Raw genomic sequence first — 13,412 nt, forward strand, 5'->3', positions numbered from 1 at the left:
AATTCTGTTGTAAAGACATCATTTTTATGAGGAGGTATTCATTATCGATGCACAAGAGTCTATGGAAACAAATTTACAAGAAAAAAGAACAGATTATCATTCTAACCAACTGTATATTCACAGAGATTCTTAATAAAAGCTATCTGATGGATATAATAAATTATAAATTTTTGAGAAAATGTACACAGTTGGCAACTATTTTTCAAGACTTACCATCCAATAAACCACATTTTCTCTTTTTATACCCTTCATGCCACCTTTTTTGACATTCAGTTGAAATTTTGAAATTAACATAACATTAAAAATATAAATGAAAGCATTAACTGTGAATTTATATATTCAACTCCAGAAGTGGAAATAAATACAAGTGGATATTTAAGTAAAATTATGATGACAATATGTAAATCACAACTGCCAAGATGATTGACCTTTCGTTTAAAATATCCCATCTGTTGCTTTACCTCCATAGGACAAAGGTAGCAAAAGAGGAAGGTAACAAAAAAAGGAAACAGGAAGACCTGTTTCAGTTACTGGACATGTTGATTTAATTGACTAAGAAGTCCAAATGCTAATACTCCTAATAATCAGCCATTCTTTCTGTGTTTTCGTAATGTATATCCTTATACACTTTATATCAAATGGAATTTTTTGATTCACATCTGACATTTCAAAGTTTCCATTTTTGAATTCCCCTAGTCTTATATAAGTATCACATTGTCTACTTTGTTTGAAAAGTATAACATTTTCCCCAACATCTAGGGCTCCATGATGTAAAATGTCATTTTGCCGATCTTCTGTTCCAGTACTCACTTTAATTTTTTTAATTACAATTGGATTTTCAAAAACAATCACAAAGGTGTCTCCTGTTGAAGGTGGTTTCCCCCAAAAGTATTCATCAACACTACTATAAGCCTTGCTGGCATCATAATTTTCGAAAACATTCATATTGGTATACAGACTTGCAGGAGGGTTATCAGGGATGTCAAATGACTCCTCTTCAAAATCATCATCCTTCAGCTTATTCTCAGTCCCTTTATAGGATGAATAATAACCCATGTGCTGAAAGAGAGATGGTTTAAAACGGATCACATTTTTCTGAGCCAGCAGACCCCGAAAATGAGTCAATAGCCAATCACAAGGCATTTCTTGATAAAACATTAATAAAAAATGGGCCAAACGTGGGAGATCATGTGAATGATAAAGTTTTCCAATGTAACCAAGCTTAGAAAACTCAAGAGTTACCCAGTAGGTTCCTTCTAGGGATGTAATGACTTTCTTGATGGCAGTTAAGAAATTTTTTGAACATCGAACGTCATCTTCAAGCATTACATAATAGTCTGATGTATTGGCACAAAAATTAAGCAGAAAAGCATAATCTACATTTTGCTTGGAACGAAATCTGACTCTATCTTCCGGATCATTATAATTTCTTTTAAGGCCATCCAGGATTGGGTAATATTCCTCTGGAGCATGTATCACTATTAATCTTCCTGCAATAATATGGTGGGCAAATTTTTGTGTAATATCCTGGACCATGACCTCACGCCAGGATGAATTAAAGTCTGCCAGATGAACCACCACTGAGATTTCCTTCAGCTCTTCGTAGCTGGACTGCTCAAAAATTGACTTGATTGTCTCAAGTAAATAGTTTCCTTTCTTTCGTTTCACTGATGAAAGTCCAATTGTAAGAAACCCTAAGCAAAGAATGCAGAAGGATGACAAATTAAACATAAAATAGGTTTTGAGTAACATATAAAAAGAAACAAAATGTTATTTCCCCCTTATGCCTGCTACTATATTAAGTAAATCTAGTAAATGATTATGTATAGAACATTTTGTGATTAAAATATTATGCTAAACACACAAAAACTATAGTAGTTTATACATAATTGATATTTTCTATGGAAAATTGCATCTTAAGCACAATGATATGAGTCCTATTGCTGTAAACATTTGTCTATGAAATGAAAAATATGGTTTAAAGTGTTCTGTAGCTTAATGTCCTCATTATACTCCTTAGAGAAGATAGATATTTAGGTAATATCCACACTATTTAAAAAAATACTACAAAAGAAGAAGGAAATTCATAGTTAAGTGTGACAAACTAGTCTCAAATTATGAAAAAAAGAAAATTAAGAGTAACTCATTCTTTTAATTGTCTTAAATTTTCCATAGGACACATATTTTCATTTTTCTTTGATCACAGTATTATCTTATATCAGAAGAATTCATAATTGGACTTCAAAACTTTAATTTGAAATTTATCCAGTATGTTCATTAAAATGCAAACAATAGTGTAAGCTAATTTTGAAAAATTGCATTATAGTTCAAACGTAAGACACATTGTTCTAAGACATTAATATTACTATTTTGAAACACATTTTATGTTAACTTGATCTGGAAAAATTTTTATTCAGATACTTAAATCTAAAATTAGAAATTGGATATTTTTAACAAATAAAATAAAACCTGGTGAAGTGGCAGTTTGCCTCTGAGAAGTGTTATCTGTCTTTCTATTGAAATATTTTCACTTTTTAAAGTTTTCATTTTCACCATGACTGAGAACTGAATAAAATTTCAGAACTGCACTTGAAAAATAGGAAAACGTTTATATTCACCAAGATCACTGTTTTAATGCAGACACCTACATAATGTAATTTACACAGAATTGAAAAAAGCCCTTCCCAGAAAAATCTTTCTTACTCATCTGTCAGAGAGGGAGAGATTTACACATTTTGTTTAAATACCTGATTTAGAACCCTGACTTCCACTGAAAATCCAATATGTTATCTGTACCATTAAATTAAAACTACCAGCCTTTAATAACGCTCAATATTGGCAATACTTATAGAACACGTTCTACATAAAAGACAGAAGGCTATGCATTTTACTAGAATATTCATCTTAATATTCCTAACAGTCTTTTGGGATAGCTTCGTATGTATTATTTCTGATTTATAGCTGAGAAAACTAAATCACAGTAAGATTAGGTAACTTTGCAAAGTGGAATGCCTAGTAAGTGGAATGATTCAAACTGTTTTGCCCTTATTTCTGTTTTATATTGCCTCCTTATTATAAAGCATTTGACATGTGTGTCAATATACATTAGTAAAATTAACATGGATAAATGGAAATGAGTAATATTTGATCAAAGGTGGTGAAACAAATGTAGATCACAAATAGTGGCAGTCTTATGCAATTGGACAGAAGCTTAAGATCAGTAGATATTTGAAATAGTAGAATGAACAAAAGACCTAAAGAAATCTGAGTTAAATTACAATTTCCTCACCTGGTGATCACAAATTCACTTGTATAAACACTTCTGAACAGGGGACTAAATTTTTGTGGTCTCCATGCAACCTATTAAGAAGTTCATGATATCACTGTATTTCATTGAATCTAAAATTCACATTTTTCATACAGAAATACTTTAAAATCTGATTGCATGTTATGACTGATGACATCTTACAATTATTTTATTATTTTTAAAAATATATTTTTATTGATTTCAGAGAGAAGGGAGAGGGATAGAGAAATAGAAACATCAATGGTGAGAAACCAAGATGGCGGCATAGGTAAACACCTGAACTTGCTGCCTCACACAACCACTTCAAAACTACAACTAAAAGACAAAACAGACATCATCCAGAACCACAGGAAGGCTGGCTGAGTGGAAATTCTACAACTAGAAGGAAAGAGAAAAGCACACTGAGACTCAGAGGAGCTACAGAAGTAAAGGCAGAGGTACAGAGGTGCACGTGGAGAGGGCTGGCAATTGAGTACGCTGCTGGCTTTTTCAAGCTGCAGGGAGACACAAGCTCCTGACTGCTCTGAACTCCAGTTCTGGGCGAGACTCTGGGGACCCAGACTCATACGGGGAGAACCTGGACTGTCTGGCATCAGGAGGAACTCGACGGCGGCTTTCTCTTAGAGGTGCTTGCAGTGATTACCCAGGGACATTGAGACCCAGGGGCCTCTTTGGGCAGGGCTGACGGGAAGCCATTGCTATTTGCTCCGCCCTGAGACTCTGCCCCATCCAAGCTGTGCGCAGAGGCTTTTGCATATGAATGGCCTGGTCCTTTGAAATCTAAACTTACCTATCAAACTGCAGCTGAGTCAGAGAGACCCAGAATTTCCAAAAGAAGGCCCAAGGCCCCACAGAAACTTGCATTGCTTCACAGCTGGACCTCATCTGGGCACCTCCAAAACCCAAACATAGAAGAGGAATCTGCAGATCTCTCCATAGCTCCTGCTGGGTGGCCTCAGGCAGAGGCTAAATTTGCACCTCCTTAGAGATCCAAGAGCCAGTGTACCCAGGGGTCAGAGTAGGACCATTCAGATTACAACTTCTCAGATCTATAAGGGACACACTAAGGGGGCAGACTCAGTGAGTACCAAAGCCCCACTGAAGCCAGTCTTGCCTCATAAGGGTGTCTCCAGCACAGCAGTTCTCCCATCATAAACACAGCTGATCCTCACAGCCAATTGGCCTGGAGGTCAATTCCTCCCAGTGATACCAACAACAATCAAGGCTTAACTACAACAAGACTGTGCACACAGCCCACAAAGAGGTGCACCAAGAGTGTCCACCTCAGGTAACTGGGGAGGCTGAGCCACTGGGCTACATAAGACACCTAGCACACAAAGCCACTCTATCAACTCAGGGAAGCAGCCAAAATGCAGAGACAAAGAAAGAGGTCACAAATGAAAGAAATGGAGGAAAGCAAATGACTGGATATAGAGTTCAAAACCACAGTTTTAAGGTTTTTCAAAAATTTTCTAGAAAAGGCTGATAAATTTAGCGAGACCCTCTAGGATATGAAAAAGGACCAACTAGAAATTAAGCATACACTGACTGAAATAAAAAATAATATACAGAGATCCAACAGCAGACTAGAGGATCGCAAGAATCAAGTCAAATATTTGAAATACAAAGAAACAAAAAACACCCAACCGGTAAAGCAAAAAGCAAAAAAAATCCAAAAATATGAAGACAGTGTAAGGAGCCTCTGGGACAACTTCAAGTGTACCAACATCCAAATTATGAGGGTGCCAGAAGAAGAGAGAGAGCAAGATACTGAAAACCTATTTGAAGAAATAATGTCCAAAAACTACCCCCACCTGGTGAAAGAAATAGACTTACAAGTCTAAGAATCGCAGAGAACCCCAAACAAAAGAAATCCAAAGAGGATCACACCAAGACACATCATAATTAAAATGCCAAGAGCCAAAGACAAAGAGAAAATATTAAAAGCAGCAAGAGAAAAACAGTTAGTTACCTACAAGGGAGCACCCATACAACTGTCAGCTGGTTTCTCAACAGAAACTATGCAGGCCAGATGGGAGTGGCAAGAAATATTCAAAGTGGTGAATAGCAAGAACCTACAATCAAGATTACTCTATCCAGCAAAGCTATCATTCAGAATTGAAGGCCAGACAAAGAGCTTCACAGATAAGAAAAAGCTAAAGGAGTTCATCACCGTCAAACCATTATTATATGAAATGCTGAAAGGTATTCTGTAAGAAGAGGAAGAAGAAAAAGGTAAAGATAAAAAGTATGAACAACAAATACATATCTATCAACAAGTGAATCTAAAAATCAAGTGAATAAAAAATCTGATGAACAGAATAATCTGGTGAATATAATAGAATCAGGGGCATAGAAAGGGAGTGGACTAACAATCCTTGTGGGGAAAGGGATGTGGGGGGTGCAAGAAGAGACTGGACAAAAATCATACACCTATGGATAAGGACAGTGGGGAGGGGGTAAGGGCAGAGGGTGGGGTGGGAACCAGGTGGAGGGGAGCCATGGGGGGAAAAAAGAGGAACAACTGTAATAATCTGAACAATAAAGATTAAAAAAAAAAAAAGAAACATCAATGGTGAGAGAGAGTAATTGATCAGCTGCCTCTTGCATGCTCCACACTGGGGATTCCGTCTGCAACCTAGGCATATATCCTGCCTGGAATTGAACTATGATTTTCTGGTTCATAAGACGATGCTCACCCACTAAACCACACTTGCTGGGCAGCATCTTACAATTAAAACTGATACTTATATTTTCTTAGTGGTACAGTAGTTAGGCCATGATACTTTCTGTAATCCATGATATCTTGAAATCAGTGAAATGTAGTATATTACTTCATGGATTCAAATTGCCTGTAGTAAGTTGAATAGTTTCGTCCAAAAATTCATGTCTACCTGAAAACTCAGAGTGTGACCATATTTGGAAGTAGAATCTTTGCAGATGTAATTAGTTAAGGATCTTGTGATGAACTTAAATTGGATTTAGAGTGGTCCATAAATTCAATGACTAATGTTCTTATAAGGAGAGCAGAGGCTATAGAGAGACACAGAGAGGCAAAAGGAAGAAGGCCATGTGACGGTAAAGGCAGGGATTGTGGTTATGCTACCACAAGCCTCCAAAATTGTGAGATAATAAATTTTTGTTGTTTTACTTAAACCATTGAGTTAGTGACAATTTGTTACATAGTACCTTAGGAAACAGATACAATGATTTTCACAAATTCAAAACTAGTGGCATGTTACAAAAACCAAACCATTAAAGTTTGAAATATGGGAATATCAATATGGGAACAGTTATTTCTTAAAGACAATGTTTAAAATTTAAAATAAAGACTTTGCTTGGGGTGTTGGGCACATGACGCAGTGTGCAGATGTTTTGTTGAGTTGTACCCTTGAATTCTGTATGATTTTGTGAACTAATGCCACCCCAATAAATTCAACAAAAAACTAACAATAAAAATTAAAAGGTGTAAAAAAAATAAATAAATAAGTAAAATAAAATAACTTGATTTTTCCTAGTCTCTTTACATGGTCCTACAGTGAGGCATTATTTTTTTTTTAATTAATAGAATTGGATCAGTGAGTGATTGTAATTTCTGAGGAAAAATTGAACAATTTTCCCAACATGTATTATGTTAGTAAATTCTATAAACTTGTATTGCCATACAAATGAAGCAAATCATCATTTTTTAAAACAAAATATTTTATGTATTCCTGATTTAAAAGTATAAGGATACTTACGCTTTCTTTGCAAAGGAGTAGAAGCTAAGTAGCGATAGGTGACATTGATGGCCCCTGAGAAATTGGATAAATCTTTGAAAGTATGCACATAGCGTTCTGAATTCAGTTGATGTGTGGATGTTTCCCTTATAAGCTGTTTGTCTCCTTCCTGAATGCCAAGAAAGAGGCAGAGGAAATAAATAAATAATAGATGGTCATGGGTTAAAAAAGTTTCTCCTGATGTATAATATGCATGCTATATAAATCTTAATTACTGGCACCTCTGTAGGTCATGATTTCTCACCTGGATTCCAACCTAGAGTCTCTGCTCCAGGCTCTCTCTACTCTATTCTACTAGTTATACTACAATTACATTTGCTTTTCTATAGCATCCTATCTAATAATAGACAAATATGCAAATTGACCATACCTCCAACACACAAGCCACGTCCACAAGCCACACCCACCATCCAATCAGAGTGAGTATGCAAATTAACCCAAACCAAGATGGCTACAGCCACAGAGAGCAAGATTTCCTAGGTAACAGAGGAAGCCAAGCTTTCCGCCTGCCCTTGCCAGGCCTAAGGCTCCACTCAAGCTACAAAGTTTCAATTATAGAAGGTAAACAAATTCAAACAAATGGCGGCAGAATGGAGCTTGAGAGAGCAGGCCAGGGTTGCCGCCGGCAACAGGGGAAGCAAAGCTTTCCACAAACCCTGGCCGGGCCCACCCGCTTAAGGCAACAAAGTTTCAATTATAACCCCAACAGAAATGGCTGCGGGCCTCGGAGGGAGCCCCAGGCTTGGCTCTGCTCCAGGCTACAAAGTTTCAATTGTAGAAGGAAAATAAATTCCAGATACCAGGGCCTCTGTTTGGGTTGCCAGGGGGCGTGGCCAGCATGCAAACCACCACAGGCCCCTCGCTCAGGCCACCCAACACCCCAAGGGAACCCCCACCTGATCTGGGACACCCTTCAGGACAAACCAGCTGGCCCCCACCCCTGTACCAGGCCTCTATCTTATCTAATAAAAGAGTAATATGCAGATTGATCATCACTGCAACACACAATATAGCTGCCCCCATGTGGTCAAAGATCCTGCCCCCATGTGGACACAGATGGCCACCACAAGATGGCCAGCAGGAGAGGGCAATTGAGAGGCACCTGGCCTGCAAGGGAGGGAAGTTGAGAGGGACCAAGCCTGCAAGGGAGGGCAGTTGGAGGTGATCAACCCTGCAGGAGAGGGCAGTTAGGGATGACCAGGCCGGCAGAGGAGGAAAGTTGGGGGCAAACAGGCTGGCAGCAGAGTGGTTAGTGGCAATCAGGAAGGCAGGCAGGCAAGCAGTTGGGAGCCAGCAGTCCTGGATTGTGAGAGGGATGTCTGACTGCCCATTTAGGCCCGATCCTGGCCTAAACGGGCAGTCGGATATCCCTCAAGGGGTCCCATATTGGAGAGGGTACAGGCTGGGCTGAGGGACAACCCCCCTCCGTGCACGAATTTTGTGCACCGGGCCTCTAGTACATTAATAATGGCACTATCTTGATAAAAATACCTACATGAAAACTCTCACTGCCTTCATGTTAAAATTCAAATTCTTTACAATAATTTCAGGATCTTAAAATTTGACTTTAATTAATTTTAGTTTCATGCAAAACTACTTGCCATTAAATTCCCCATTTGAATCATATTAACCCTCTATCTTCTGAGCCAAACAATCTAAAGTAAGAAAATATATTCTTATTTGGCTAAAATACACACACTGTTACCATTGATAGCTTCCTTTTTTCTCTTTTCTTTAATTTAAGTTTAATTGTATATTTCAATTTATCTAATCACCATTTGATCAAGACTATTGCTTATACTAGTACATTATTAGCAAAATCACAACTTGCTTGGCTTTTCTATGTAGTTTACAACACATGGAATATGTTTGGGGGCAACCTAATTAGAAAAAAAGTCAGGTATGTGCAAGCCATTAAAAAGAAAGTGAAGGCATTAAATAAATTTGATTTTCCTATTATTTAGCTGTGGTCAACAAAACTTTCATTAAAACTTTGTTTTAAAAGATTAGTAAAAGTTAAAATACAAATTTTACCTTAATTGGATCATTTACTATTTTGTATCAAATTCAAATGTCAATTGCAAAAGTGATTCACCAAACTTTTAAATCTATGGCCAGACTGCAATTTTTTAAAAAAATTAAAGTTGAGAATCATATACAATGACAAGAAAAGAGCTTACAATCTGGTTCTTGCTAAACCAAGATTCATTCTGATGATATTTTCTGTATATTCAGTTCTGTTTATGAACTGATATTTGGTGTTAAACACTATCTTTCTTTATTTTATATTGCCTTGACAATTTTGACAAAGAAAAAATACTTTAGTCTATTACAAAATTTATAATGTGTTTGCCATCTGTAAGTTATACTTTCAAAATATATAAAATTAAATCTTGGGTGATAGATTTCTGATAAATATACTAATTAAAATTCCATTGAATCTGATTTAAAATTCTTTACATTTAAATATTTTCATCTTTGTCTTATAAAACCTATAAAACAGAGGTGAGAACTTACGGTCCATGGGCCGTATGAGGTTTGCAAAATTATTTGGTGTGTCCCTGCCAAGGCATCAAGGTTAATTTGATTAATTAAATATTTGACCAAAAACAGCAGGCTAATGTTTAAGTTGATAATTTTGTATGGCCCATGAATGAAGTTATAAGTACCCAAATGGACCTTGGCAGGAAAAAAAGTTCCCCACTCCTGTTATAGAACATCATTAAAGTTTTAAAATAAACAAATTTGAATTGCCAAAAAGCAACTGGAACTCAATTTAGCATCAACTACTTTAATAGTAATGTAATGGTATCCATAATCAATAAGATCTAGAAGATTTAGCTATAAAACTTACAGTAGTGACAATACTAAATTCATTGTACCAGTCTGCTCTTAGGTGATGTCACATTCTAAAGGAAGAGCAGGATACTGAATATCACTTTAAGAATTCTATCTTCAATATGTAAAAATTCAGATTTTTCTGTGATAAGATAAAATGCATTCATCCTGATGGAAGGACATGGCAGGAAATAAAAATGGAATGTATATAAAATAACTTTATTAAATTCTTAAGACTAAGCTTTGCACTTTTCAGCATAAATAAATAATGCAACTTTCACCTGAGTCAGCCTTGTTGACTCCTTTCCAGAGGCATATACCTGAACAGCAAGAATCTCCCTAGATACCTTCTTTCTATAGCTACTAAGCTATAGTGTATTTCTCAAGAATAAGACAAAAGTTTATGACAATCATTTTCTGGATGGGAATGAAATTCAGTGGACTAGCTACAGGCTAAATACTAGTATTTACCCTACCGGCTACTTTGAAGATGATCACAGCCCAGAAGCTAGGTTGATTGGGCAGGTAGTGTCTCTTCTACTTAGTTTGCCTCGTTATACTATTTGGCTCTCATATACTGAGCTTGGCTTCCTTTCCTGCTGAAAGGCACTTATATCCCTAATATGTAAGCAAAACACCAAACTATTATATGCCCAGGATTTCAGGCCACCAATGCATTTTCTAGCAAAAGAGCAGAGTATAAATTGCTAAGTAACTCCAGAGACCTTACTACTTCTAATTGTCTGATTTCTCCAAATTATAACTCTTATTTTCCCTGAAATAAGAAAGGCAGAAAGACTGACTCATGCCTAAGCTTAGAAAATCGCACACATTGTGGCATTTTGGAGTCAAGAAAGAAAATAAGTCGGATAATTTTATGAAAATGAAATAAGCACAGATAAAAGGTTCAAAAGGGAGAACTTTGAAAAAAAAACACAACAAAACACCTGCATTATATTGTAGTAGAGGACTAGTTTTCTAAGGATATTCAACATTTTTGGAAGAATAATTTTAACATAATTTCACATTAATGATTTAAAAGTGTTTAAAATATTTATACATGTTAAGAACTAGGATAAAATGTAGCTCAAAATATGAATTAGGAAGAGAATATCACCTAATAAATAGTGAAAAATTAAACTAATAAAAATGCTTTCATTGAATTTTCAATATTGGGGGTTTTTGTACTTAAAAATCACTTTAATTCCCTTTCCAAGTTAATACAGTTAAGAATAATTTCAGGTTTTAAAGATAAAAATTAATTTCTTTTCTATATGTGGGCTAATTTGCTAATTTGACTATAGGCTTAATATAGCTAGAGAAAAATTCATTGAGAAAGTGATTTTCAAGAGCTACATCCTTAAATCAGACCTTTTAACTTAGGTGGCTAGGACCTATGTTTAGATATGAACATGTACAAAACAGGGCTGTAGTATTTGATCTTCTTATGGATATATAGTCTATTACTCCTTAGGCATTTAAATTTTATGAATTTAAAGAGGTTTTATTTCAAAAAGATATAAAGATGTTATAAAAATGTACACAATGACCTTTTGTCTGTTTAAAGTGAAACATTAAAATTGCACTTAAAAAGTGTCTCATAAATGCAGCAAATCATTGGCTACAAGCATCCTGCCAATACCATGTGTTTGATTTACAAGATGTGATTCCCTTCTACCTGTAGACACAGATGCAATAAATAACGTTTTATTATAGAATTAAATAATTCATCAAAAGCTCCGTTAGTTAATTTATAATCTTTAATTTTATTAAAAAATGCTGGATCACATGAGCCTTGTTCTATTGTCCTTAAATCTAATAAACCTAATAATCATGTTTTAAAAAAATCCAAAATGATTATCATTAGAAGTTTCTCCAGTGCTCTGTTTACCTAAATCAGGCTTAGTTGAATTGTATCAGTGTGTGGTGATTTTAGCCATTGTGAACTGACTGTGAATGGTAGAATGAAGGGTCCAAGAGATCAAGACCTATACTTCAAGGAAAAAGGCCTGGTAGAGCCAAGAAATTGAAATCTGGCAGAATTTCACCATTAAAGAAAAATGCTAAATGAAGCAAAGTGCTTTACAGAAGGCCTTCTAAGAAGATCCAAGTACCAAGGTCATACGGTTGCCTCATAGGATATTGAATAATATATAGTAGATAGTTAATAAATCATGTTTATTGGATGAAATAAAACATTTTATTGGGACACACTCTTTGTGGTTATTTTCAGATTATCTCTTGCTAAGGATTAATTCAAACTTTCAGTGTGCTTGCATGATGTACTTTTTCAGTGTACTTTCAGTTCTCTGTATGTCCAAAGGTTTTGATTTTCTAAAATATGTAAACAGGCCCTAGCTGGTTTGGCTCAGTGGATAGAGCGTTGGTCTGTGGTCCCAGGTTTAATTCCAGTCAAGGGCACATGCTCAGGTTGTGGGCTTGATCCTCAGTAGGGGGCGTGCAGGGGGTAGCCAATCAATGATTTTCTCTCATTATTGATCTCTCTCTCTCTCTCTCTCTCTCTCTCTCTCTCTCTCTCTCTCCCTTCCTCTCTGAAATCAATATATATATATATATATATAAAATAAAATAAAATGTGTGAACAGGAATAATAACATAAAAATTAAGATTTTTCTAGATATCTTCAGCTCAGCTCAGATAGAAAATGTGAATAAGCAATAATGTCCATGTTATTCTCATCACACATGATATGATGTGATAATTATAGTAACAATTTAAATTCTCACTATTAGCCAGAATCAGTCATTTTCAATATTTCCATAATCCACTTAAAATTAATTTATATATTATGTATTAATTTATCTTTCATAAACTATTGAATATCTTAACATCAATACCTTTAGTTCTTGAGGTTCTATATTACTTTTTAGTGAATATAAATATATAAAACACTAGCCTTTTATAAAATCTAAATGAGGTGTCACATATTTTACCTAATAATAGACAAATATGTAAATTGTCCGTACCTTCGCTATGCCCACAGCCAATCAGAGTGAGTGAGTATGCAAATCAACCTACCAAAGATGGTGGTTAATTTGCATACAAAGGCAGGGCGGGCAGCACCATGGCCTGCTTCTGGGGGTACAGGTCCATTGGGAGCAGAGGAGGCCCTGCGGGCAGCGCCAGACACTGCCCACAAGGTACTAGTCCATGGCCGTGGAGGTGGTGGGGTGGGCAGCACCAGACGGCACAGGAGGGGTCCGGGTTCATCGCCGCCCCGGGGAGGCGAGGCCAGACCCGCCTAGCCACTCCCGGGGGTCCCTGGGAGCATTGCCGCCCGCCGCTCCCGGGGGTGCCTGGGAACATTGCAGGCATGGGGTTGCTGAGACCCAGACCTGGCCTCTGGCCACAGATTCATAGATTTGCAGAGACCAAGGGGATCTGCCTCATCTGCAGAGAGACAGGTTCTGCAGTGGCCCCAAGACGCGGGTGAATATAGTCAATAGTGTTGTAATGATGGTATGATG

The 13,412-nt window shown here is 36.5% G+C and overlaps 1 protein-coding gene across 3 annotated transcripts in view; it reads right to left on the bottom strand.

The window, feature by feature from the left end:
• Nucleotides 1-552: 552 nt before the first annotated feature.
• The window catches only part of MGAT4C (MGAT4 family member C), a gene marked incomplete at its 3' end in the record, with an annotated part of 434,464 nt that continues 421,604 nt past the window's right edge, over nt 553-13,412 (bottom strand). For all 3 annotated transcript variants that reach the window (XM_079775963.1, XM_079775964.1, XM_079775965.1), the window contains 2 exons: nt 7,048-7,195; nt 553-1,694 (listed from right to left, as the gene is read on the bottom strand). In XM_079775963.1, the coding sequence (XP_079632089.1) occupies nt 553-1,694; nt 7,048-7,195 (1,290 nt within the window). The remainder of the gene's footprint in view (nt 1,695-7,047; nt 7,196-13,412) is intronic.

The sequence above is a fragment of the Cnephaeus nilssonii genome (genome assembly GCF_951640355.1).
Source record: "Cnephaeus nilssonii genome assembly, chromosome: 6".
NCBI classification, from domain to species: domain Eukaryota; kingdom Metazoa; phylum Chordata; class Mammalia; order Chiroptera; family Vespertilionidae; genus Cnephaeus; species Cnephaeus nilssonii.